The 27,779-nt window shown below is 36.8% G+C and overlaps 2 protein-coding genes and 1 pseudogene across 6 annotated transcripts in view; 1 reads left to right on the forward strand and 2 right to left on the reverse strand.

Moving 5' to 3' along the window:
• LOC135608352 (glycine--tRNA ligase, chloroplastic/mitochondrial 2-like) overlaps window positions 1-8,410 on the reverse strand; it is a 53,856-nt gene extending 45,446 nt beyond the window's left edge. For 4 of the 5 annotated variants that reach the window (XR_010485496.1, XR_010485497.1, XM_065101163.1 and 1 more), the window contains exons 1-7: window positions 8,085-8,410; window positions 5,343-5,393; window positions 4,936-5,003; window positions 2,730-2,811; window positions 2,542-2,605; window positions 523-578; window positions 256-333 (exon numbers count right to left, since the gene is read on the reverse strand). Coding sequence is in view for 3 of the 5 variants with exons in the window: in XM_065101163.1 (XP_064957235.1) it covers window positions 256-333; window positions 523-578; window positions 2,542-2,605; window positions 2,730-2,811; window positions 4,936-5,003; window positions 5,343-5,393; window positions 8,085-8,351 (666 nt within the window). In the remaining 2 variants the exon portion in view is untranslated. Of the gene's footprint in view, window positions 1-255; window positions 334-522; window positions 579-2,541; window positions 2,606-2,729; window positions 2,812-4,935; window positions 5,004-5,342; window positions 5,409-8,084 lie in introns of all 5 variants that reach the window. The other variant, XM_065101170.1, reaches the window with a different exon arrangement.
• Window positions 8,411-10,521: 2,111 nt separating this feature from the next.
• On the reverse strand, window positions 10,522-11,442 carry LOC135608368 (uncharacterized; annotated as a pseudogene).
• Window positions 11,443-11,533: 91 nt separating this feature from the next.
• On the forward strand, window positions 11,534-27,718 carry LOC103976212 (uncharacterized). Its single transcript, XM_065101186.1, has 13 exons — window positions 11,534-11,977; window positions 13,593-13,798; window positions 14,134-14,204; window positions 16,204-16,292; window positions 18,175-18,222; window positions 18,329-18,424; window positions 18,509-18,585; window positions 19,497-19,680; window positions 21,398-21,472; window positions 24,215-24,465; window positions 24,565-24,634; window positions 24,707-24,802; window positions 26,431-27,718. Exons 1-13 carry the CDS (start codon window positions 11,690-11,692, stop codon window positions 26,572-26,574), a joined length of 1,695 nt encoding a protein of 564 aa, XP_064957258.1. The 5' UTR covers window positions 11,534-11,689; the 3' UTR covers window positions 26,575-27,718.
• Window positions 27,719-27,779: the final 61 nt, after the last annotated feature.

Genomic DNA, 27,779 nt, shown 5'->3' on the forward strand with positions numbered 1-27,779 from the left:
TGGTCCAACCAGTAAATTCCGATCAATGCAAACCAGTTTAATTGGTATCAATGGTACCAAGTCTCACCCTCAGCAGGAGCTACTATGACCATATTTTACAAAAAAAAACATACAAGAGTAAGAACTAAGATTGAAAGGATTTGAGATTTCCTAAATCCTAAAAGCACATGGCCAAATTTGAAGAGAACAAGTTGTGATGATGATACCAAAAAGATTTGTGAACATAGAACTTTCTGTATACAGAGACCAAAATACCTGCTGAAAGTACGTGAACTGAGTAATTTCCATACCATCCATCCATATTTCCCAGCCTAATCCCCATGCTCCAAGAACCTGTGAGATATTCAATAAAAAAACAAAGAGAATACCAGTAATGCATCTGATAAAAAGCTCTTAGGAAGATTTTCAACACAATCTTTGAAGCCCAATCAAATATTCATTGCTTAAGGCTACTTTATAAAACACTCCACAAGAAAGAAACTAAAATTAGAAACGTTCACCAATTGAGGTTTAAGGCTTTACCGGGCTTTCCCAATTGTCCTCCACAAAACGAATGTCATGTTCATTCACGTTGATTCCTAAAATGAAGAGAAAGCATACTTTTAAACTAAAAGTAAAAAAAATAACTTGTACAAACAAGAAAAGAACAGAAAAGAAATAGCAGCTATCTGTTCCTTTAAAGTGCAAGGTCTGTTTTGTTAATGAGGTTCCTTTCCTGCCATCAAAATAAAATGGCACATAACTTATTTAACAAATAAGTCAGCCATCAAAAACTGCTGCTATTAGTACAGATTACAGAATATCTGAAATCATTACTGTCATGTTGAATAACGAAGGCGTGCTACATATCAGTTTTCCATCATCAAGTGGATGGTATCTTGGTGGTCATGGTGTAACAAGATACAAAATATTTCATGTTTTCTGTGAGAATCCACATTCTAATCTTAAACCCTTCCCTCCACTCTTGCATTCCTGTTCCATATTTTTATTTCTTTTCCTTTCTACCCCTCTGAGCTACTTTTATAATCTTGGTTTCATCCTTTTCATGAAATAGATATTGTAGGTCTTGGGCGCAACTTATGCTCAAATATGTTTCTTACTCTAAGAGTAGCTGCTTACTGAAAATACAATTATCAACAACCAATGTCAATCCCATTCATTATCAATTAATTAAATTGCTAATGAGTTCCTCCTTGAGATGCAAAAATAAGCTACTAAACTTTGATTGGATAACTTAACTCTACTTTGGATTTCTAAGTTGTGATAATATTCTCTCAAACTGCCACATTGCACTCAATTTGTCTTGTTTAAGGTCCATGCAAAACATGGTACTCTCTAGTCTCTACCACTACGTTAGTAACAAAATGGTTTTCAAAATAATAGTTGATAATTTATTGATTTTATATAGATCATTCATATCGATAAAAGAATTTGAACCATTTACAAGAAAAAAAGAGCACTTTGCATCTTTTGGCAAAGTAGAGGAATAGTCTAGTAACTGGTCTCTTTGGAGTGGTCTATGGCCAAAAATGAACAGTAAATGATATGCCCATGTATTATTTCTTCATCTTTCTTTTGTATTACAGAACCTCTAAATATTCTCGTCTATATTTGCTGCAACAATGCTTAGGTTTAGTTCAAAAAAAATTTTGAGAGGACAAGTTCACTAAATGTTCATCTATCCACTCAGGTCAAAATCTTCAAGTGGTTGACCCCTCGATGAAAGTATTCAATTTGTTGAGATGTTAGTGAAGTAATATGAATTTAGATGCAACTTGATCTCTTGTTTGTTTACAGTGGATGTCAATCATATTTTGTTCTAATGTAAATTGCAATGAAGGTATGTAACATAAGAGTCCCACTGCTAGCTATTTTTTGTAGGAACATTTGCATCCCTCCTAAGTGAAAAAAGTGATATGGATTTGCTATTATGATCTACTAGAGGCTCAGAAGACCAAAAATTCTAAAATCTTCAGAATATTGAATTTTATCCTGTCAAGCGCTTCAATGGTTGATGGTGGCACACTGACACTGTCATGATTCTATGAATATCCCACCTTTGACAGAGGAAACAACCACCAAAACCATCTTTATTGTTGCAGCCTTGCAGGAACTTAGACTCGTTTGGCATCTGATTTAGCTAGCCATGATGCCAAAGAAGTGGCTTCCTCTAACAATATAGAACCACTAAATAAGTACATAAACATGATAATCACAGTTATTAGTTCACAAACGTACAGTTCCATATAAAAAGTACTAAGCAGCCAAACACTATAAAAGATGCAGATACTTGCAATTCCAACCAAAAGGAGTATCAATCAAGTGGCACTTTATCATCTCAACACATACGTCAAACAAACTTCCCACATAAGCCTTTTACCAATCAATTCATATTTCTCTTGCACCAATTCAAAGAAAGAAAAATCTTAGTCATTCATTGATCAATGATGATTTTAAACCTCATGGCTTATAGGCTCATACAGAAATGAACAGGAATATCTTGAGCAAAATGATCAGCTTAGCTAATGCAAAATATCTTACCTAATGCTGAAAGGCTACCAATGAAGAGATCTTGTGAATTTCCAGGATCAGGTTTTAAGATAACCTGAAGTTCTCAAATGAACAAAAGTTAAAAGAACCAAGTTGTGGAGTTGATAACATAAACTTTCTTAAAAAGTTAAATTACTCTTAAGCAACATTTGTAGGAAAATAACAAACCAAGCTCTAACCTGAAATTGAGTGTGGCATTGAAGCCTATTAGGATTGTCCCCATAACGGCTATCATCTGGTCGCACACTGGGTTCCGCATACCTTTGACAAATCTTTTATGTCAATCATTTTAAGAAACTTGTTCTAATATGCTTGAAGAACATGAGAACAAATCTTATCATGCATAAATAAAGAGGCATTTTTCAGAAAAGCAAGTATAGTAGGATACATATGAATGTTTGACAGAATTTAATGTGCCAGTGGAGCAAGGGAACAAGTCTTGTTATGTTATTTCAACAGTTGAATAAAATAACTAAAACAAACCTGTTACAACTTTCACATGGTGACCATCTGTGATATTTATTCTGCTTAAAAAGACATATAGCAAGATGGAAACACTACACAGCATCTCTAGTGTGCAAGACTTTGGATCCCGACATAGAAGCACAAAAGAATGAGAAAGATATTTAGAATTGACTAGCCTATCTGATTCCTATGCTAATCCTCTCTAAATGATTCTTGCGTTGATGAATGAATCAAAATCAGCATGATTTGTAGAGATAGTGGAAACATAGTGGTGCAAACTGCAAGCTGCTTGGTAAAAAGGGAGGTTGAGTCCAGAAACCTAACAATCATTCAAAGAAGGTTCTTGGAAAGGAATGCAATTTCACCTAAACTGGCATATACCAGCCAGGACCTACCAATCCGGGCATAAACTGGTACATAGACCATCCAATTTCAGATGGTCCACAAACAGTAGTGGGCTAATCGTTCAGCAAACCCATTTCAGCTTTTTTAACCATAAATAAAAATCCTTTACCCTACCCCACCACACCCCTTCTCACGTGCCTCTCTCTGGTGACCTATGTTGCACATCGTCCACTGCCTGTTGCCTGCCAGTAGAACTCCTCTCCTGCTCATCCTTCACCTTCTCCTCATCCTCCTCTACCACTACCTCCTCCACCATCACCTCCTACCCCCTCCTCTTCTTCTCTACCCCCTCTTCCTATTCTTCTCATTTTCTTCCTCTTTTTTTACTCTTCCTCCCCCTTTTGGTGTCATGTTACATACTAATGTACAGGTACTGATACATAAATACATGTTAGGGCCGACTAGTCCAACCGGCTACTAACATGAGTCTAATATCCAAAATTGCAATCCTTGCTACTTGGAGCATATCCTCAAGTGCATGCTCGTACGAATCCCCAGTTACACTCATTGACTAACACTGTTTCTCTTTGTAGGTCCTTAGGGGACCACATGAGGTTTCGGTCAAACTGACCCTTTGCAAGTAAGTGTCACAAGGGCATTGCATGATTTAGGCAAAATCATGCTAACTTCATGTCTTTATACCAAGCTTGAACTGCCCAATTAATTTTGGTCAATCGTTAGACTATCAAACCAATAAATATCACCATGGCAAACCATATCAGGTAGTATCACAAACCTTGATTTAATACAACCCAACATTATGACGCACAAACACTCAAAATCATATCCATGGACTTCCATAATCCAAATAATTTATGAAAATTTAAGCATATTTGATTGCCCATACCATCTAACATGTTTTTGTTAATGGGATGATATATATAGACATATATAGATATTGATAGGACACTTATATAAGTCTTCAAGACATGGCAAATATTGGCAATTTGAACATAGTTTGGACTCTTTACTTACTCCTTAATATATAATACTCGTGTTATCATATTTATGAACTTTTTATTTATGCATATATGAAGTAGATGATTGTTTAAATGTACAATTTATAAAATTATAATAATATGCAAAAAATTTCATATATAATTGCTATATCCATGTTGTGTCATATCCTTCTTTTATTAGAGTTTATATGGCGTGTCAGTATCATATCATGTTTTTGTCACATGCATGTTCCATGCTTTACAGACTGTCTAATATGCCCTTAGGTATCAAGAATATTATTTATAATTCATGATGAAATTGCATCCCAAATTAACCACCATGGCATATTCTCAAAGGAGCATTTGACTCCTAAATCTTGTAAACCAGTAGCTATCTAGGACAATTATTACGAAAAGAAATGTTGCACCAGTCTAAAATAGATTTTAACACTACAACTTTTGGTAATGAACTAAAATCTTTCAAAAGATTCACTTTGCCATGTAAAGAAGCATGAAGCAGACATATGAATCATGACAACATAACCATAGGTCCATAGCAAACCAAAAATGTACTTACGCAACATTCCATGGTTCTGGTCCTAGTACCCGCAAGAATGTCAATGGATTCATTGTGCCTGCTCCAACCTGATAGACCAATTCAAAAAAAAGTAATAAGATATTGTAAATTTGACAGAACTAGTGTGAGTATTAAAAAAAATTAAGGATACTTCATTTGCCAAAATTTAAATATGAAAATAATCAGAGAACAGGCAATGTAACAAGAAAACTCATTGCTAGGTATGCCTTCCTGCAGCTACCAACAATTTTTACTATTTAAATTCTAGTGTATTAAGTCTTTTGACTAAACTGTAAAGCATATACTTCCAACAGAAATGTTGCAGATATAGATAAACACTAACAACAGCATTTGCAAAGGTGAATGCAAGTATTGTCCTGAGGATGAACAAAGAAAACTAATGTTACCTCAGTGTTGCTGCATTGCATTATGGCACACCCAACAGAAGCCCAGTAGTCCTACAGTTTTGGCATCTATCAGTACACCAAAGGAAAATAAATAATCACAGTAAACAATGTAACATTGAACCAAAAAATCTAATTGATCCCTAACAACCAAAAGAAGAAAATTATGTCCATAATATATGAAATGATAAGTGATATCTAAAAACAAAAAGGAAAAAGTTAATTATGTTTTGCATGGCAATGGTTCAAATACTGGTCTGCTACTAAACCCAGATGGTGGTCAGAATTATATGGTAACCATACCGACTTGTACTGATACAAAAAGAATATTATCTCCATGATAATGATTCAAATACCAATCAAGTATTCATACTAATTGTGGTTGAACTTGAGCCAGTAACAATTACACTAGTCAGTTTCAATAACAAACTTGTCCTTTTCCCTCTTTTAATGCATATTTGCCGCCCTTTTATTTTATACATTTTATGATATGTTATTAAACATATCATTAAAAAAACATTAGTAGAACTGTTAAAAAAATAAAAAATAGCATACACACACTTGTCAATCAAGGCATATATTGGAAACTTGTACATACAAATTTGATAATATATGATAATAAGATTTGAAAATTTTAACAATCAAAGTCAAAAACACATGCATAATACAAACCTCATTGTCCCCCTATTAATGTCAGGATGAATGCATCTGCCTTAGGAACTGTTTGTGGTTGGATGTCATCATCATATGTCCACAACCTAGATATCACATCATGTTCACATCACATGATGTCGGTACTTTGTAGACACAATGCTACATGTTGATAAGATAAGCACTACCAACAAGGGCTGGTATAGGCAGTGCTCCACCACACAGGAGAGGAAGCTTTGGTGGTAATATGAATCAAGGTTTGCAATATCGCTTAGTACGATATGGTACAGGCAGTATGTAACACTCTGACAATCTACTGGTATGCGAACCAAACCAGGATAAGCTGACCAGTATACCTGGTACAAGGTCAGCACAAGGCCCATCTGGTACGCCCAGTGTAAGACTTGTGTCACCCGGCACAAGGCATGTACCATCTAGCACAAGAACAGTAACATCCATGCAGGGTGATAGACAGGCTCGATAGCCGATATGTGCAATTTCTTGTTTCTATTTTTTCCCATTTTTTTGGTATTTTTTTGAACATTTGTACATGTCGACATATTGACACTTGGTACACTGGCACAAACTGATACAGTAGTCTGAGACTCTGAGCCCTAACCAATATATGAGATTGCAAACCTCGACATGAATGACCATGTCTGTTGTTGAGCCCTAGTGGTATTATTACTATGTAGCCCTTAATAGCACTCATTTGATTCAGAAACAATGCTGTTGGTAGACACAATGCTACATGTTGATAAGATAAGCAATACCTGACAAGGGTTCATAAACATATGGTCGGGGCTTAAAATGGTGCTCCAACACATAGGAGATGAAGCTCTCGCAGTAATACGAATGACCATATCTGCTGCCAAGCACTAGCACTATTGCTACTATGTCGCTCCTGTGGGCAATAGCATCCATTTGATTCAGCAAAAATGAAACCAGCTATCAATGCAAGCCTTTGTTTAATAGTGTGCATTGCTAGGGCCAAGTGGAAGGTATACGTGTTCTATTTGTACTGACTAATGTACACTGCTTTGGAGTGGATTAAATCCAACTCAGATCCCAATAGGACCCATCAAACCAACCAAGGGCGATCATTTAATGTGTTTTGCTCATTCCTCGGGCTTCTATGACAAATCTTTTCATCATAAGGCTTCTTAAAGCTTCTAACTTTTTCATATTTGAACCAATAAACAAAAACCTAAAAAGGGACCTTTCTTGCGACAATAGTTGAGCAGCAACAATAGTTGCAGGCTACAAAGAGAGGAGTGGACAAGAAAGAGAGCAAAGAGGGTAGAGGGAATAAGAGGAGAGGAGTGAAGAAGAAGAGGGAGGAAAGAGGGAAGTGGGAGTGTTGGCCCTGCCTAAGCACCTAGGCAACCGCCAAAGCATCTCTTGACACCAATGGCATACATTGTCAGGGTAACAACGATTGAAGTACGACCAAGACTGTTGTTTACAATACCTGTTCTGAAAAAAATAATTTGTCAAAAAGATGTACTAAAGGATCTACTAAGGGCCTATAAAGAAATTTGTATGCTACATTCCTAATAATTGTTTAAATGCTACCTATACTTGAGATGACCAAGTAGAATTTTACAATCTCATAACTGGAATGTCACATTTTCAAATCATTAGCAGTGGCTAAGATGTCGATGAAAACACTAATGGTAGGTCAAACAAAAACATCCACGTAACGCCTACATAAGCTTGTCAATAGAATTGGACCAGACCAATCAACAAGATTGGGAATCAGTAGCAGTCCTCAGTGGGTATCACTTGTTAGCCTATCGCAAACAGAAAAGTAACAAGAACGATGATAGACAGGGAAGCTTGATCATGATAGACGTGAGAGATAACACAGTCCAAAACTTAACAAGACTCGTTGTACCCGTATGGTGTCACATGGAATTACGGGACGATGGGCAGCAAAAGACTCGCTCTCATCTTGGTATCGGAATTCAAATTGTTGATGCATTGCTTCTAGGAAGATCAATTACCGCAATTAGACACATATGTACTCTTAACATCTTCGAGATTCAAGCGTTAGACAAGAAGAGAGAATCTCAGAGGAGGGTGGCTGCAAACCTGAAGACGCTGAATGGCCTGCTGGAAGGTGAGAACGGAAGGCTTGCCTAGGGTTTCTGGAAGCTCCGATTGAGGACGGGAAGCTGAAGACGAGACCATCGTAGCCGAGACGCAAGTTCTTGTGAGAGATGGGAGCAATCGACGGCGGAGAGATGACTTGCGGGAATACCTAAGGCCTCGTGCTCGTGTCCGGTGGCGCGGGGGAGGGGAACGAACTCCGCTGGGGAGGGACGGAGCGACGAAGGAACGGGTGAGAGCGAGCGCCATCCGAAGGGGAGCGGGAAAGGGATAAAGTTGAGAACGGGAAGAGACCGAAGAGGGGGAGACGTTTGGAGATAACCCAAATCCAAACTTTATAAGGCGTTATATGTATTAGAAGCTTACCACATGTAGGCCATTCGACCGGTTCGTACCGCCTCCCTATACCATGCGTTGGTTTTGTTCGTATACGTCTGTTTTATATATATATAAAAACAATGATTATCTATTAATTAAGGACTAATTATATATTTATATATAATTAATTTATTTTTATATTTTTATATTTTTAAATTTATATTAAATATTTATATACTTATGAAAGTAAAATATTTAGCTTTATTTTTCCTCACCTCATCGACTCTATTGATAGATATCACAGGATTTATCACTAAGTGATGATTCTGTCTTATTTCAGGGTATTATTGAGCACATACAGTATTTCTATCACTAGAATCGACAGAAAAAGTGAGATTAAATATTTTATTTTTATAAATAATAATCTTAATATAATTTTAAAAATATAGAAATTGATGTGCTAAAGATAACTAATTATATGAGATAATATATAATTAACTTGTTAATTAATGCATAACACTCGTAAAGGTTGTGGGCAATAGTGTTTAGTTGCTTGTTTACGTGCTCAAAATACAAAACTCTAATCTTGACAGACATTAAAGATATGAAAACAAATGTTTCTCGGATATCAAGGAACAGGCATAGTTTTATTACAGATACGAATAGCTTCAAGGCAATCATGATAAGGAACAAGTTGAGCTGGGAGGCGTTTCATAGCCTATCGTGAATGGCCCTGATTTCAGCATGCAGAGAGCAGGTTGCTCAGTGGACATTGGAGTCTTCAAACACAATTTGTCATTCGATGCCTACATTGGTCATACAGTTGCAAATGAACTGTCACAGTGTATAGCAAAACGTGAGTCATTTCCTTGTTCGTTTGCAAAAAGGGTTGGAGAAGAAGTGTCCTCCGGCAGTTGGGTTTGATTATGAGGGAAGACATGACTTGGAATCAAATAGAAAAGAAGTGGGATCGATGAGCTTGGTTTCATTTTGGTTCTTGCATATGAACCAAAGGGAAGTAACAACGGAGACTATAATAGAAGAGTCATGTTTCCCTGCTCTTCCCCCTCTTTCAACCATCCATTGATCAGCTAATCAAACATGTTAGTCTGCCCATAGGAAGTTTTCAAAGGAATATTTTGATTCTAAGAACTTTTTGACCCCAAATAGTCTTTCAACTTTTTTACTTCTTTCCTTGGTCAGTCTGCCTATCCCTCAAGAATCTGCCTATCCCTCGAGAATCTATAAATATTTTTGAAGATCGTCAAACTTTAAGGGTGGGGAGACTCGAGAGCAAAGTGTATACGTATGATGATCATACCCACAAGAGATGGATGAAATAAATAATGCAGCATCTATAAGTTTCAGTTCTCGTTAGCTATCAAATATTTGACATAGAGGAGATTAGCAGCATCCGAACAATGGATGAAAGTTGGCCATTTGTTTAGAAGAATGTTGGAGAGCCAAGGATCCTCCACAACCTGATGTACTAACCATATTTGACCATTTTCCTTAGGCCCTGTTTGATGTGCTAAATAATTTGATAGATTCCCCTCCAAATAGGGGAAGATTTTCTGCAATCTAGATTCCAAGGGTATGAACACCCATATTTGACAGTAAGGATGTTTGATTTGTTAAAAATCGGAGGTGATGAGAGGGTTATCCTTGAGAGAGAAGTCGATGTCATCTGTCGAGGAAAACAGACAGTAGCGGAGGAAGAAAGAGGAGGCGACAAATGAGGCTAACAACATCAACAGATGAGAGGAAGAGATACATGTGGTCAAAGATAGAGAAGACATCAAGAGTGTGAGCTGATTCAAAGCATTTACAAAAACAAAAAGTCCCTCCAAGTAAATTATTGAAAAAAGGATGCGTCCAAATAACAAATCAAAAAGAAAAGAGTTTTATGGGTAAATCACCCTAATTTAAAGAACGATAAATAACTGTTCGATTTTTCATAAGATTGATATAATGCAGAAGTTAAACATGGTAAAAGACAACCACATAGCAGTGAATTCTTAGCAAACACTCAATGAGGGGTCCATTTACAAAACAAATTGCCGTCTACTCATATCAACATCGAAATATTGGTGTCTTCGTATAATTTTCAATGTATATAAGATAATTATATTCCTCCATACTAAACTTTATTATTCAACATCAGAGGTTTATCTTAAAAGAGAATAAAGAAAAACAGAGAGCAGCCTACTGATGTTTCAGAATCTTATCATCTATCAAAACAAAGCAAAGTGAATGGGCTTTTACTCACATTGGCAAGAACAAATTACCCAAAGAAAAACCAGTCGTGTCTTGCGATTGAGATTCCCCAAGAGCCTGTGGTGCAGATAAAGGTAACATCTTCTCACCCGAGAGGCAGGTCTGAAACATGAAGACAGCATTCCCTATAGGTGGCCCAAAAAGGCAACTATAAACATCCCAAAAAACCTCTACTGGAAGTCCGTCGACCAAAATTATCTGATTTCCACGAAATTTCCATGCGAGCCTCTTGATCTGCATTACCCTTTTCTTATTGACGTGGATTTCAAGGCATGGTTCATTCAGCCCTGCTGTGTCAAACTCTATCGCAACATCATGGGAGTGCCCATTGTCACAGAATCGAGCTTTCATTGAATAGACCTTCTTGCCATGTATGTGCTCCTTTCTGGCAATGAACACCGCATTTGAAGGAGGAGGTCTTGCATTTGTTCTCTGATAGGCTTCTTTGGTTAGATCGCCAAGCAGGAGGACCATCTTGAGATCAGAGATCACAGCAACAAAGAAACCTTCGAGTGGCTCAGGCCCTGGTCCGAACTTGGCAGCAGAGAGGTCCTAGAATACGTGTATCTTGTTATTCTCCACCTCCACGCTCTTGGAACCATTCCTCTTGGAGAAAAGCCACGGCTTGATTTCCACCTTGCAGAGGCACTGGTTGGAGAAACCATCGATTCCCATGCTTAGGACTTGGCCCATCAGGGTCTTGCTCCAAGTGATGTTAATCATATGAGGACAGTAAGGATTTGAGCTTGGTAAATGCAAGTTAACCAGACTAACGAGCTGGCATTAGGTAGGACAGATCACGATCTTCGATAGCCCCACATGAAATGCGATGGGAGTTGCAACAGCAATAACTCAGTGGCCGAATCGGGCCTTTTCGGTCGGGCTGACCCGTGGGTCATCGTGCAGCTACTCTCAGTAAACCTCAGTCATATTTCCCTAATTCTCGCTGCTCGAGCCGAACGTGCATTTCCGCGCTTCTTTTCTTCACCTTGATGTGGCAAAACCTACGCATTCCGTGGATCACCTCGCCGGTACTGCCTCTAATATGTTGGCCAGAGAGGGGTCTGCGCGAGCGGAGCCTATGTCTCGGCCTGTCTTCCCGTATTGGAGGGCGAGTGGGCCTTCGAGCTCGTCAATGGAGTTCGGTGCCGAGACGGGGTACGGATTTGGCGGCATTTGGTAGCAAAGACGAGGGGCAGGATGAGAAGCAGGAGTGGATTCATTTCGTTGGTGTTGGCGGCGCCGGCTTATCGGCACTTGCAATGCTTGCTCTCAAACAAGTAAAATCAACCCTTCTCTTGATGTTATCTGTGTTTGTCCTCTCTCCGTCTTTCTTGTATTGGTTGGCGATGCTTATATTGAAGTTAACTATTCTGCAAAATGTGTCGATGCTGGACACGGGAGAGGGGTGGTGCCCAGAACGAGAGGAGTCGGAGAGTGAAGGATACGGGAGAGGAGGGATGGAGAGAGAAGGATGATCGGAGGGAGATGAGGAGGTGGAGCGGAGGGGCTGACTGTAAAGTAGGCAGAAGGAGATGAGTGATCGGATGAGAAGACATGCTTACTTTCTCCCCTTAACCTTATTTTTAAATTAATGAAGATACCCTTCAGAACAAATAATAAGAAAGATTTAAGTGGAGGGTATCTAGGTAATCTTGACTAGACTAAGAAATAATGAGGGTATCTTGGTGGTTGGAAGGAGATGAGGCGGTGCGAAGGGACCCGTGAGAAATGAGATAGAAGCAGATGAGAGATTGGATGATGAATTATGCTTTCTTTCTCCCCTTAACCTTATTTTGAAATTAATGAAAATACCCTCTAGAACAAATAATAAGAAATGTTTAAGGGAGGGTATATAGGTAATCTTGACTATATTAACAAAATTACAAAACCGTACTGATTTTGTTTTTCTGATCGGGTTATAAAAAAAGAAAAAAGATTGGATTGACCAGTTCATTCCCATTTTTTGACAAAACTGATCTAATAAGTGGAGTAGACCTGTCAATCGTCTAGTTCTCTGTATTTTTGGTCTGACCATATGTTGTAGTCCTGTCGGTATTGAACCGGTCCGCCTAAGGACCAGTATCAGTACCAGACTGACATTTAAAACCTTGGTTGAAATAATGGATAACTAACTTATAGAAGTGAAAATTTTGCATATATTGATTTTTTTATTGAAGAGTTGAAAAGGTATAGAGTAAAAATGAGATCTTTAATGATATAGAGAATTATCTGTGTGATTGATCAATATTTCTCAATGAAGATGCAGTTTGTAGATGAGGAAGTTTAGATGTATACTTGGTATTGCTAGAAAAGATAAAAAAGGTATTATTCATCAAAATATAGAGTAATATCCGGGTGATTGATCAATATCTCCCAATGAAGATGTAGTTCTATAGATGAGGAAGTTTAGATGTATGCTTTGTATTCCTAGAAAAGAATAAAAAGGCATTATTCATCAAAAGTTTGCCATCTTACGAATTAAAATTTAAGGAGCCAGGGAAAGTTTTGTCAGGATGTCTGAAGTTATTTAAAGCAGATTTATAAATTCACTGGCAAGATGAGGTGAGACAATTATTTTATAAATGCTACCAGAGGTAGAAGAGGGTCAAAGAAGACTAGGTTTGCTACAATAAAAAGGAAGCTATTGCCCTATAATTATTGAATGACATTGCCATTTATAGAGCTCAATGGTGACAAAACATCCATGAAACTTATCTAAGTAGTTCGAAAAGATGTTCTAGTCATCATATTTATAAGTAGCATAGGATAAATACAAGATTTCCATGTTGATGCACATTTAGTATGCAACCCTTAATATGTGGAGTTCCTTTCTGTGTATCTTGAACTGAAGAACCTGAAAACCTGAGTTCTCATTTTCTTTATTTGTTCCAGGGTTTTGAGGTTAGTGGCTCAGACATTATGTGGAGTAGCTATATGGATAATTTGCATAATTCTGGAGCAAGACTTTTTATCGGACACTCCATGTCAAATATTGAAAAGAACGATGGATTAAGTCTGCCTAATGCAATTGTTATTTCAAGTGCTATACCTGCAGATAATGAGGAGATTGCACATGCTATGTCAGTTGGAGTTCCAATGTATGTATTTAATTTACAATGTGGCATTGTCTAGTCCAACTAATTGTTTCTTTGTGTTGGTAATGATTTGTAATCAGTGGTTGTATTTTGTTATAAAGCAATTTGATTCTCTATTTTTAAAAAAATTAATTCTCTAGTAAAATGATTGATTTTCTATTTTGTGTGTACAAATTATACTTACAAAAAGATGCTGGCATTTTAGTTTGTTACAAACTGAACCAAAAGGGCTTAAGATCATTGATACGCTATGATATATGAAGCATAGATATTTGTCAGATATGATTCACCTGTTCTTTTCTATCATTAATATAACTAATTACTTTTCCCTTGTTCAGATATAAGCGGGATCATTGGTTGAGAAGAATTACAGAGAAATACAATCTTATTGCTATTAGCGGAACCCATGGTGAAACAATTTCTGAACCAGTTCCTTATTTTCACAGTCTCATTCTATATTACCCTATCTCTGATGCCTCCTCAAATAGTAATTTAGATATTTACTATTCTTTTCGAAGGCAAGATATCTTGAATGATTTGGGACCTATCTGTTTTCTTTGAGATATTGGCTCATGAAAGACACACTAGCCTTGGGAACTTGGATCATGTAAAATCTGTTTCAAAGAGAATAAAAACATAATATAGGTTATCCACTGGGATGTTGAGATATGTTGTACTGATACAAAGATGCTAGATTTACATATTAACTTATAACATTAGTGTTTGATCACTATTTTTTTTTTTTACTTTATAAAAATGAAATTAAACATAATTTTACTGCCATATGAAGATCCTTTGACATTTAAGCATCCCATCTCTTATCATTGCTAAGAATAAAGGGTTCATAATTGTCACAGAGTGCCTTCCTAAGATCCTCATAGTATGCATCATATGGTAGACGTAGTTGATTGGCGGACTTCCATATCGACAGTCTGCATGACTATGTACTTAGGGTCCATGACAACTACAATGTTAGCCAAATGAGATTTCCCTCAGCTGAGAGACAGCTCAACTACTTAGATGGTTTTGTTCATCTGCAGATATCCTTGACCTCCTCATCAAGATGCTTCCTTGCAAACTCTTATAGAGTATGAAACTTTATCTTGGGATAGTTCTTTTGGATGGTATCATGGTAGACACTATGAAATTGAAACGAGTGTCCCAAACTAAGTGAGGGATGTGCAAAAATTGAACTACTTAGTGATTGCCTAGTCAATATCCCTCTTTGTACTTTATAGTGATTATTGACCCTTGTCTGTTTCACACTTTGAGAGGGAATGCCATGGGGTCAATATCTGTCACATTTGGTGTTGGCCTCTTGCACCAAAGAACCAAATGCTCCTTACTCGGGCTGGGAATAGGGTTGTTGACCTCATTTAGACACTCTTGCCTAGTTCAAGAGCATCACTAGCTGCATCGTTGCAACTAGCATCCCTCATACTGACACTCCTAAACTAATGGGCATCAACAGGTCCAATTCTATGATCACTGGCATTGCCACTACCATGCTCCATGCTCATACTGGCCTTGGTGATAGACCACAGGCATATCTACGCTTTATTCTTGCTCGTACATCTAAAAGCCTTTCCTTTGTTCATGTTGAATCTTCTTGAGGGCTTGTTTGGCTTATAGATATGTTCTGAAGTCTGTCTGATATGTTGTGAGATAATTTTGCATTTGGGCCATCATAGAATATCCATCAGTCAAATGCTGCTTTAGCCTTGTCATTCCTTTAACCCAACCAATATAGTTGCAGTGGAATAAATGCTAATAATGACATTATAGTAGATTGGCATATAACATCTTAGGGGTTTGCCTTGCATTTTGTGTCAAGTAATTTGTGGTCTGTTTCTATCCAAATTAATGGGCCATGGTTCTCATGGGGTGGGTCATGATTGTTCAATTGGAATCACATCATATTTAGTGGCAAAATTAATTGTCTTCTCACTAAATCCACAATAGAAGTAATTGGTTTGTTACTCAACAGAACTATTACAAGGCACATAATGGGACCAACTATTGAATCTGAAATTTGGTCTGCAACTAATTGGATTTGGCGGTCAATTCTCATAATTAAATCTTCCCTGTGGTATCTTGTACTCTCATGATTAACTTAACATAGTTAAGTTATCTTAATATTGCACAACACTTTATATCCACATAAAGTGTCTAAATCTAAAAATTTTGGTAAATGCGCACAAAAAGCTAAGAAACTAAAAAGATGTAGCAAATAAAATAGCTTTTTTGGAATGTAAAACTGCACTTTTGCTTTTAACTTTTCTTTTCTACCTAAAAGGGTTATGCTGTTAAGCATTCATTCCTTTGTCATATATCTATTTCAGTAAGAATTCTTAGTTCTTCCAAGTCAGTTGTCATTTGAACTTTTGGGACTAATTCACTGGTTGTAGGAAAAAGCACCACTGCAGCAATGCTTTCATATGTCATGCATGCCATGGGGGACAATCTTGTTGCAGTTATAGGAGCAAATGTGCCACAAGTAAGCTGTGTCAACCAAAAGTGTTTTGATGGATTAATAGAAGTATGAAATTTTCCTGTGATTGTTTGTTTGCCTCTGTTCTGTCAATATCTTTAATTGAATTACCTTAGTATGCCAATGATATCAACAGTACTCTCGTCTTCAGCTAAAGAGAAAAGAGTGACCCCATGCAGGAGGCTCCTGCCAGTGCATGGTTAATATTATGAAAACTTCAAAGCGATATTCTTTTTCTAATGATTCATAGATAATTGATTAATATGGTTGATATTATGACATAATTTGATGCAATATGAGAATCTGAAAATTTGACAAAGACATTATTTTTATAGTTAAAGCTAGATGGTTAATATTGGCAGGGATGCATCAGAATTTGCGACCACCACGGCCTATATGAGACTTGTTAGTCTTCCATGCTTTATAAAATGGAATGTTGGCCAATTAGGAAGAACATATACCAGAAGTTGGTATTGCTGAGATGGAGACCTTAAGATTCAATTGAAATAATAGATTAAAAAATATTTACATTCATGCTTTATAAAATGGAATGTTGGACCACTAGGAAAGAACATATACCAAAAAGTTGGTATCGCTGAGATGGAGACCCTAAGATGGTTGTGTGAGTTCCTTGGAAATAATAGAATAGAGAATGCCTACATTCATAAATTTGATGTGGATCTCATAAAAAAAATGAGGAAAAACCATTTTAGATGGTATGAACGTGCTCAAAAGAAACCTATAGAGGTCCTTGTTAGTGGTGCAAGGAGAGAGGGAGGGAGGGAGAGACTTCACAAAGCTTTATTGGGAACTATAAAAGAGATTTGTCCATCTTTAGTTTGATTATGATGTTAACCAGAGTTTAACATTGGCATAAGATCCGAATGACAGGGATTTGACCACGTTTAGTTTCATTTATGATGTTGCACTACGCAGAGCTCAAAAGTGGCATAACATCCAAGTGGCTGACTCTAAATATTGTCACAATATATCTAGTTATTGTTTTGATGTCTCATGCTTGTGCTTTTTGTCTGTGAAGATTCTATTTTCTTTTGAAAATATCCAATATCTTTTTTCTGGTTTTGTTTTATGACCAAAATATTCTTGCTTTCAATCTTAATGTCATAAATTGGCACGAGCTTTGTTGTTGGACATTCCTGTTAACCTAGAAAAGCTTTGTTAGCAATCCTTCTCCAATATAGTAATGAAACAGACTTGGAAATGAGTTTTCTTTGCTAAATGTTGTTAGCTAGTTTCTCTCTTTGTTAGACCAGTGTCAATGTTATAAAACCTAGTATGGTTGATCCAGTATTCGATGAGCTTTTAAACACTTGACTCTGACTTTAAATGACATCATTGTGTAGGTAATTGTTTTTAGTTTTTTGCACTATCTTTTCTTCGCTATCTGGCTTGTGAATCTTATCAGGTAGTTAAGAGTTTCATTTTTCTTCCTGGTTGAATTTTTTTCATTTTTCTTCCTGGTTGAATTTTTTTCTTCATTTGTACTGTTAAGCTGGAAGATGATGAAAAATCACTCAGAAGGACCAATATCTTCACTTCTAAGCTGGAAGTGGTCTTTCACCATGCTGCTTTCTTGTGAAGGTTATTGTATTGGATTTTTTATAGTAATTGGTCAACATGATATAAGCTAATTACTGTGGCTTAATTAAGACCTTCACTGGGTTCATACCTTACATTACACACCTTGAGTGCATCATTGATAATGGTTCTTGCATATGGAAACAAATCTTGCAATAACCAGTTTGTTGTGTTAGGGATGCAGAACAGATTTTAATTGTTTGATTTTTGCTATTAGATAATAGAAGCTTTTATCTATAATATTTACTGACATGTTTTTTTTCCTTCCAACCAAACTGGAATTGTTCAGTTTTCAGGAAGTATTATTCCAGGGAAAGGTCCAAACTTTGTGCTAGAGGTTACTCCATTGCTGACTTTGTAGAATGACAAAGACTTTTGCTTTCAACTTCGTCGGTGCTACAATATGAAAGTGAATGCTGATTATGCATTACCTCGATATGCAGGCTGATGAGTACGATAACTGTTTTCTTGGACTATCACCTTATATTGCTGTGGTGACTAATGTAGAATTGGACCATGTTGACATCTTCCAGGACGAGGTTTAATCTTCTCATATGTTTTATTATATGATATTAACATTTGGATTTTAACTTTATTTCTAATGTAAGATTTCACATGATCAGGAGGCTGTGTTAAAGTCATTCAAGAAATTTGTTAAGCAAGTCAAGGCTGGTGGACACCTCATATTCTGTGGGGATAGGTAGATTTATTACTAACAATGATGCATTTACATCAAATCTATGCTCCATTAAGACCCCAAAATTTTTCACAGTGGACTGCACAGTGCATACTATCAATACCACCTTCAGAAGCTAAGGAGGTGACTGTATAAAAAGCTCATATTACTGCATTAGAAGAATAGTACTTGAAGGTTGATCTGATTTTGCTGCATATTTTTATTAAAGGGCTTACTTCTTGCATAAGAATAAGATAGTGACCACAAATTATTGTTTTCGAAGTCAAAGTTCTTTCACTTTTGGAAATAGCAATGCAATTGATCTTTAGTTAAATACTGGTCACCAAAGAGAGTAATAGTTATTTCTGTAGCAGGTTCTCGACAAATTCCTGGAGAATATGAACCTCAATAAAAGAATAATTAACTAGACATCCCAAAAACACAACTATATACAGCTTTAAGACTTATTCACATGATGGAATGACTTGAAGACTCTACATCTCAACAAATTTACAGCTATCAATTAGCAACACAAATTTGTTAAGAAGGCTATCTCTTGCATGATCTGAATTACAGGTACCAATCAAACTATATTTCAGAAAATTTCTGAGAAGGCTATTTATGTCTCTTATTTTCCTTTTGTTACTTCTTTTTAAGGTCAAAATGTGGGCAAATGCCTATTCGATATCGTTTCATTCAGAGGGTTAAAAGAGGTAAAAGAGGAGGAAACAAAAAAGACAAGCAAAATTAGCTGATACAATTACATGATGACTCATTGGTGTGTGCTCCCCCCTGTTATTTATATTGTGAATCAAATAGTTTAATTTGTAATAATATTGTAATAATCTTAAATTTTTATTTTTATTATTTCTCTTACTCTAGGTAATTTTATGATAGCACTTCAATCATGAAAACTTGACTGAGATGGAGTTTAGTGCAGGTGCTTGTGCATTGCTTAGTGAGCAGAGGCAGGAAGCTGTTGCAAGCAATTGTACATCAGCAATTTCGGCAATGTCTAGGCATGGATGCACTGTAACAACTTATGGACTTTCTACAGATAATGATTGGTCTGCATCCTCTATTACTCCAAATTTACTTGGTGGGCAAGATTATATGTTGGTGAGTCTTTCCAATTCCAGAATCATGACCACATACTCCTTATGATCAGCCATCCTACATGTTCTTTTTCCCATGTTTAGAAATGATTATAGCTCACATATATATGACTCTCTTTATTGTTTTTACCAAATGTGATTTCTGAACTTATATGTTCACATCTAAATGACATCCCGGGGGCGCACCTTGGTCGGATGAGGCCGGGTTTCCCCGGGGTGCACCTTGGTCGAATGAGGTTGGGTTTCCTGACCTCCATGTCTCTTCCCGACCTGGTCGAGTTTGCCGACTACCACAGATCGAGTGGAGGAGGGGGTCGGGTTTTCTAACCTCCATGCCTTGGTGATGATCGTAGGCAAAGAGAGGGTCAGCTTTCCCGACCATCGCGTCTCGGGCGAAGGGGGTCAGGTTTAGTGTAAGCTGGTCAACATGATGGCGAAGACATCTATATGATCTAGGGCTGTTGGCTGACTGTTGGGACCCACCACTCTCACCCCTGGGACTAAGGGTTAAGGCCAACTTGTGTTGGCTCTTAGGCTCTGGGTTTTGGTTGATTTCTGGGCTAATAAAAGGTATTCCAAGAATTTTTATCATAACACAACATGTTACGGTTTGCCTTGCTTCGTTCAATTATGTTTGGATTTGCATTACAATTCTGGCTTGTGCCTTTTGTTCCCTACAAGTTTGATGCACAAACTAATTGAGCTTATTAGTACAATACATAAGACCTGACCTAGATTGTGCAAACTTTTATAATAATTATTCTGAACTGCAATGGGAAGTTCATGATATGTATAGGAGTTACAATTGTGTGACACTTTATGTAACACCTCAATTAGTCCCACATCAGAAGTGAGTAAGATTAAGATTGACTTATAAGGTTTTGTTGAGTGTATTGTTATCGATTTCAATTTAAGCATTTTGATCGGTGGTTTAGGTCAAATGAAGTTAATGGGCTAATTAGTCTATCAGGCTCGGGTCATGACATTTGGTATTAGAGTCGACCGAGTATTTAGGCATGGTGAAGGGTCTCGTGTAGGAAAGGGTTATCTGTGGATGGAGTCAGGGGATTCATCATGGCCTAAAGCCACCATTAGACTATGCCTTACATGCACCATGCTAGGGTTTGACTTGGGTTATGTTAGGCCTTGACGAGGACGTCAAATCCTTGAGTGGGAAAAATTATAACACCCCGATTAGTCCCACATCTATTAATTTGCAATAGATGTCGTGACAATTTATGGTACACAAGTACATTAGAAACTAGTTAATGACAACACGACCTACATGTAAATAAATGGCAATTATCTATTAATTTGATCACTTTAATAGGATCATTAGCCATCTCAAGGTGATATGAGGTATGCCTACTTGGAGGTAGGATATTGTATCCATCTCCTGAATATATAAGTTATGAAAATTTTCATGATTTTCCTAATATTTTTCAAAAACTATAAAATATAAACACATTGTCTTAGCAGAAATTATTTTATGGATCTATTCACTGTATTAATATTCTTGTATTGTCATAGTATCCATCTTCTATATTGTTTTATGAAAATTTACATTGGCCCTCCCCAGACCCCACATTGGCGGGAGCCTCGTGTACTGGGTACACTCTTTTTTTATTTATTTACTGTATTAATATTCCTGCTGAATCTTCAACATTATGAATAATTAGTTTTGACTAATTTTAATAAATTCGTTCATTTACATTTTACAGTGTTACAAGAAACGCAAAATTGCAAGGATCAGCCTACTACTACCAGGGGTTTATAATGTTCTGAATTCTTTAGCGGTTGGTGCATAATCATTTATATTTATTTTTCTTTTTTTACATGGAACCCTATTTTTTCTTAATAAGGTGAGATGATCATTTCATTTTAGAAAGATTAAATAGCACTCTATATGACTCATATAATTTTAGAAAAAATATTTGCAAGTATTTGTAACTTTACAATATCATATTGAACTATATTTGTTCGGAAATGTAAAAAATTAGTGAACTCTTAAAGTATTTCTCCTCAATTGAAGCTTTTCAATTTTTATAGCATAAAAATGGACATTAAATTGTTTGTACCAGACTGCTGGTAAACAGTGGACCATAAACTAGTTAATTTATTGATTTAGCTTCAAGCATGTGCCACATGGTTTGAACTTTCAGCATGGAGGAAAGTTAAATAGAACAAGCCTGTGCATGTATTGCTAAGCTAGAAACTTATATGGTCACTATCAGCCATGACAAAGCAGAAGGTGCACTAGAACTCCCCACTTAAGATCTTGTATAAAATCTTATCAAGCTAGAGGGTGGTTCTTGTTACAATGGTAAGGCTCCTCCTTTGTGACCCAAGAGATTAGGGATTGGGTCACAGAAATAGCCTCTCTCTAGAAGGAGGTAAGCCTGTGTATATAGGCTTCCCCCGGACCCCACACTGTGGGAGCCTCATTCACTGGGTGCATCCTCTTTATGAAATCTTATCAGGTTTTAAGAGTAAAATGCCCATGCGTTTTCGTTTTAGTTTTAGGGTATTTTGGACATCCAACTTTGTCTTGAAAGTGCCTGATTTTTTGAGAGACCTTATCTCTGATGCATCCGAAAGTCCATTTCTGACTGCAGCCTTATCAAAATCGAATACTTCTGCTAGCTTGTTCCTCTACTATGAACAATGTTGTCATCATGCTGTATTGCCAACAATGACAATGCTCTGAGTGATGGACTTGTTGCCATGTTGGATCAATGTTTTGCTGGTTCAGTGTCATTTTCCTACAATCATTAGGAAGCAGATCAGATACATGAATAAGAAATTACACTTAAATAGTGGAAATTTTACCTCTATCTATTATGTAAGATCCATCAAGATCTAGTTTAGATCTATAGTGGATCTATGCTGAATCTGAACAATCCAGCCTGGATCTTTCTGTATCTAGGTTAGATCTTGGTGGATCTAGCTAAATTTACTTGGATTAAGGACGAATCACATCAAGCCTACATAGAATCAAGTAGTCTGGCCTCAATTCCACAAAACTATCTCGAACTGCAGATCTTGATGGATATGTCCTAGATTCAATTAAATTTATGCTATAAATGCAGAGATCAGACCTCAGTTGAGCAATAGATGCATTTTGAGGCCTAGGAATATAACACGCATGACAAATTGACAACCAAACATGAAATAGCTTAAATTGGAACCACTATGCTTCAGTTCAGCATGCAAGTTTCAAAAGCTTCGGGTGTACGAAAAGAAGCACAAAAACTAGTTGAAGGCCTTAGATTTAGCTTGATTTGGAGATAAATATCAATAATCCTTGTATCCCAGGTTGATATGGCAAAAAACCATGAGATCCTAGAGAGAACAAGTGGAGAATGAGAAGCAACAGTAAAAAAATGAGGAAGGAGAGCTGCTTGATGTTTCAAGTTGCGGTTTGAAGGTGCAATGGGTTTGGGTATTGTGGTACATATATCAGTCAACAAGACCATTGTGATCAGTGTAAGAGGTCCTGATGGGTTTTGCATGGTCTGCATACCAGTTGGGCATTGGACTGACATTGACCGATGCGGATAATTTTCAATACCTTGATTAGCCTAGAACTTGATAGTTCTCTTTTATAATACTTGATGTTATCTTGCATGATGGAGCAAGGGCATAACACAAATATAGATATGGCAATCCTTCTAGAGGGTAAGTGAACTGAGACCCTAGGAGTGGGAAGTTGGATAGCTAATTTGAATATGGCCAGGACCCCAAGAAAAAGCCATTTAGTGACAAAAAAATCTAGCACGGTGGACCCATACTTCACAATTCTAGTCATGCAAGGTACAAGGTCATCAAGGCAATTCACTCTTACTGGATGGTCAGAGTCAGGAGAAGGGACCATATCATTTGGAAGATCTAAGATGTGTTGTGACTTGTGAGGTGAGACAAGATCTACTATAAATATCCTTCATCATTTATCCAAGGGGCAAAATCAAGTTTTAAGGAGGGTCTGAAAAAGAAATTGTGAGTGTGACCTATCTGCTTGTATCTTTTAGTTAAACAATACCATAAATTTAACTCAGTTCATGAGATATAAAAGGAATCCGTTACTTTGGTTATAAACAATTCATTGATTTTTTATATTTAAAACAAGTTTGATAACTATGTGGGCATAACAAATGTTGGAAAACTTTTGTATTGAATGTACAAAACGTAAATCTACAAGGAATAAGTGGTCTGCATTTATCATTTTTAATAATTTATCTTTCGTTATGTTTAAATTAGTTTCTACAACAAGTGTTGAAATTTCGTATGGGAAAGTGGTTTGAGCATCGTGTAGGTCAAGGAATTAGGAAGCAATTATGGATAATTTCTTCAAATATTTATAGAGGGTGGAGAGTCATGCATATAATATGTGCATATAAGATATATGGGTCAAGGGGGGCCATATCAGTTTAGCATCAGATAAACATTATATTTTCTTCATCTCAACATTCTGTTAATTGCTAATATCATCTTTTAGCTTGCTTGGTATGTGTCTTATTAGTTCATTTTGTGTTTTTCAGGTTATTGCTACTATGGTAACGTTGGTCAATGGTAAAAATTCCATCCATGAAGCAATCTGCTTTGTGAGAAACCACTTGAGTAAATTCGAAGGTGTTTCTCGACGATTTGAGTTGATTGGTAAGACAAATGGATGCCAGATATATGATGATTATGCTCATCATCCAACGGAAGTTCGTGCTGTCCTCCAAGCGGCTCGGGAAAAATTCCTAAAGCAAGCAATATGGGTTGTTTTTCAACCACACACATTCAGGTTCTCTCTAAATTGGTGGAATTTTTTGGGACTTCCTTTTAATAGTCACTAAATACTTGGACATTCGAGCATAACCGTTATGGACTATAATTGATTCAGCCGTCTGTCTGCTTTCATGGACGATTATTCAACAGCCTTCAAAGATGCTGATCATGTTGTCATAACTAAGGTAATTCTGATTAGAGTCAGATAAGGTTTGTGAACAAGATACAATATGTTACCTATGAACTATTAACTCCAGGTTTACGGTGCTAGAGAAAGAAATATTTGGAATACCGACGGAGAGGCCCTGGCAAATGTGATAGGAGGTAGATCAACTGAATACATACATGAGCTGGTAATCTACAATATAGTCCACAAAAATATCATGTGTTGTACTCTTTCTTTCCTGTTCATAAAGTCTACTGTGTATAATGTTTGTCATTATCATTCTTTACTTTGACTAATTAATCGTTATCACTAGTGTTTTGTCGAGAATAGCTCAACAAATGGGTTTATGCTTTGAAATTAGGCTACATAGCAAGGATTTAAGTTCCAGCAGTGAGGGAAGTCTGCTAGGTTATCAAAAGCTAGATCTTGTCCTCGGTCAAATGGTTTGCAACAGTTCAACATGGGTTTGTGGGGGACTGTGGTATCTAATGAACAAGCAAATCTTGTGTTTTTATTTCTCGTCAAAATGATACATGGTGATATGGTCTGGCATGTATTGTGGCTTGAAACACTACGGATTAGAAAGTGCTATTTATGAAGCACTATCAAAATAATACTTTTGCAATAATTTTTGAAGCACATAATAGTTTGGAAGTTATCCAATTAGAGAATGTTTAACTTGAGACAGGATACACTTACCACTTATCTAAAAGTACATTTGCTCCCTTAAAGGGCATAGTAGGTACTAGCATGCTCCTGCAGCAGAGACAAAGCCACATTTAAGGCCAGCAGCTCTTGTCAGGCGCATGTCAACATATAGCAACTTCATAATCCTTGCCCAACAAAAGAAACTGGGAGGACAATTTGGATGGTAGGAGTACATGTCGACAATTACCTGGAGGAGAGAAACATTTGGTTGGTAGGAGCATGGTAGTCAAGGGAGGATAGTATAATTGTCAATCACATACTATAACACTTATGGCATAAGGATACTCCAAGATCTTTATCACTTGGAGGTAAATAAGGGCTCTCTTGGCTCCCAAAGGTCAAATGACTATCGGCCTAGTTTGCCAGCTAAAACAGTTAGATTCCTACTTGGTAGTTAGTTACTCAAAAGGCTTTGTTAGATGCGACTAAATGGACTAACACAATTAAGAAATCATTAAAAATTATAAAAAAAAGTATGCATGTGAATATGACTCGTATCAATCTGGCTTGTGTTCATAAGTTGCACCCATGGAGCAACTAGCTGAGCCAGTCTAAGCCCTTCTGCATCAAGTTGAAATAAGATCTATATGTTCAATTTATTGCATTGATAAAGCAGCAGAGGAGAGCTAATATAGTCAAGCAAACTAAAGTCGCAAGCCACCTGATACTATGTTGGTTAAGTCAAACACCTTAATTGTGGTGCATGATTTTGAGTCTTTTTTTTTAATATGTTCAATCAGATAATTATACATGTCTCTGTTGTTACTTATCAGAAAAGAAGCTATCATCAGTCGCATATTCTGCAAATGATTAGCAGAATATAATATGAAGAAACGGTGAGGTAAAAAGAATCATTCCTAACTATTAAGCATCCTAACGGTCTATGCAGTGACCATAACAACTTAAGTTGTAAGCTAACCATTCATCTTTTCAATAAAATAGAGATGAGCATTTAAGATGAAGCTAATACTGGTATACTGAAAAAGTATCTTGGATGAAATGTGTTTTTGTATTGGGTTTTCCGATCGAATCTTCATATCATAGCAACTGAGCTTCCAAAAATTATCAGAAACCCTTGTGTTTTAATATTTCATGTGCTTCACTTAGGATGATGTGGTCGAAAAATTAGCCCTTGCAATATCATCATATGAAGATCGAGAAATAATTGTCTTTACACTGGGTGCAGGTACTTTAATAAAAAACATGGTAGAATTCTATCGTAATATTACTCAATTTTTTTCTAGTTCATGACATTTTCATTGCCTGCTTTTATGAGGTGATATCACATCCGTTGGACCACTACTTCTTAGAAGATTGGAAAGAGTTAAAGGAATCTAACGAAGTTCTTGTATGAAGGCTTCAATCCAATTCTTTTCCTTTGTTTTCATTGCGTCTATGTGTTCCACACATTTTAATTGGTCATGTAAAGATTGTAAATACATTTTGGCATGGTAATTTAACTCTCGGTGGACACATTTCTCCATCCTTGGAGGAAAGACAGATCTACGTAAAATTCTTTTGTCAATCTATTTTATACCAATCTTTTGAGCATGAGATAATTGAAGTTGACCAACAAACAGCAGTCACCTCGGTGCCCTAAAGTGATATAAATCCACTCCAAGGGCTATTAGACTGTAATACTTCAATTTTGTTTCCCTTCAGGAGGCTATTCTCTATGGTTATTTTTCGAGAATGTTCAAGGGTTGTGGCAGCCCGGCATGACCTCAGTTCGGTTTCCATCAAGAAAGGAAAACCTCGACCTGGGCATCCTGTGGTAATGTGAATAGACACTACTGGTTTGTTTCTAAGTCTTATCCTTCTTTTTGTTTTTTTTGCAGGTTGTGTAATCCTCTTTCCTAAGGAAGTATACTCTATACCCCTCGATGAAGAGCCGAGCATTTTCCCAAGGAAGTATACTCTATACCCCTCAATGAAGAGCCCAAGCATGTTATTCAATCCAACTACAGAAGATGTGAAAAAGGAAGACTGCAAGCAGCTTGGAAAAAGGTTATATTCATTTTACTAGGTCAGTATTAAAAGTCTTAAATTGTTAAAATCATTTAAGTTTCAGGAAATAACATGAGAGAGCCATTTGATACTTTAGAAGTAGATCCACTGGGATACCTGCAGTCTCTACCAAAAGATTTGTCCATAGCCTAACAGTGTTGGATTTAGGCCACCATCAGCCTTAAGGTTAGCTCAAGGGCATCTGACATGCTGGTGGAAACACCTTGTCGGGAATGGTTGAAGTCTAGCACAGTGGTAGGGATAAGTTGCAAGTGTCAATGGCCCCCTCACAGGGTTAGAATCTTTTATAATCTTTGATACTCTAGTGAATGAGAGGGAAAAGAATGATGATACCCAAAGGAGGATGAAAACTTAAGAACTCTTCATTTAGCAATCTATGCATGCAATGGGATGTTCATTTTTCTTTGTAATAAAATAAAATAAAATTT

This window comes from Musa acuminata, chromosome BXJ1-2, assembly GCF_036884655.1.
Source record: "Musa acuminata AAA Group cultivar baxijiao chromosome BXJ1-2, Cavendish_Baxijiao_AAA, whole genome shotgun sequence".
NCBI classification, from domain to species: domain Eukaryota; kingdom Viridiplantae; phylum Streptophyta; class Magnoliopsida; order Zingiberales; family Musaceae; genus Musa; species Musa acuminata.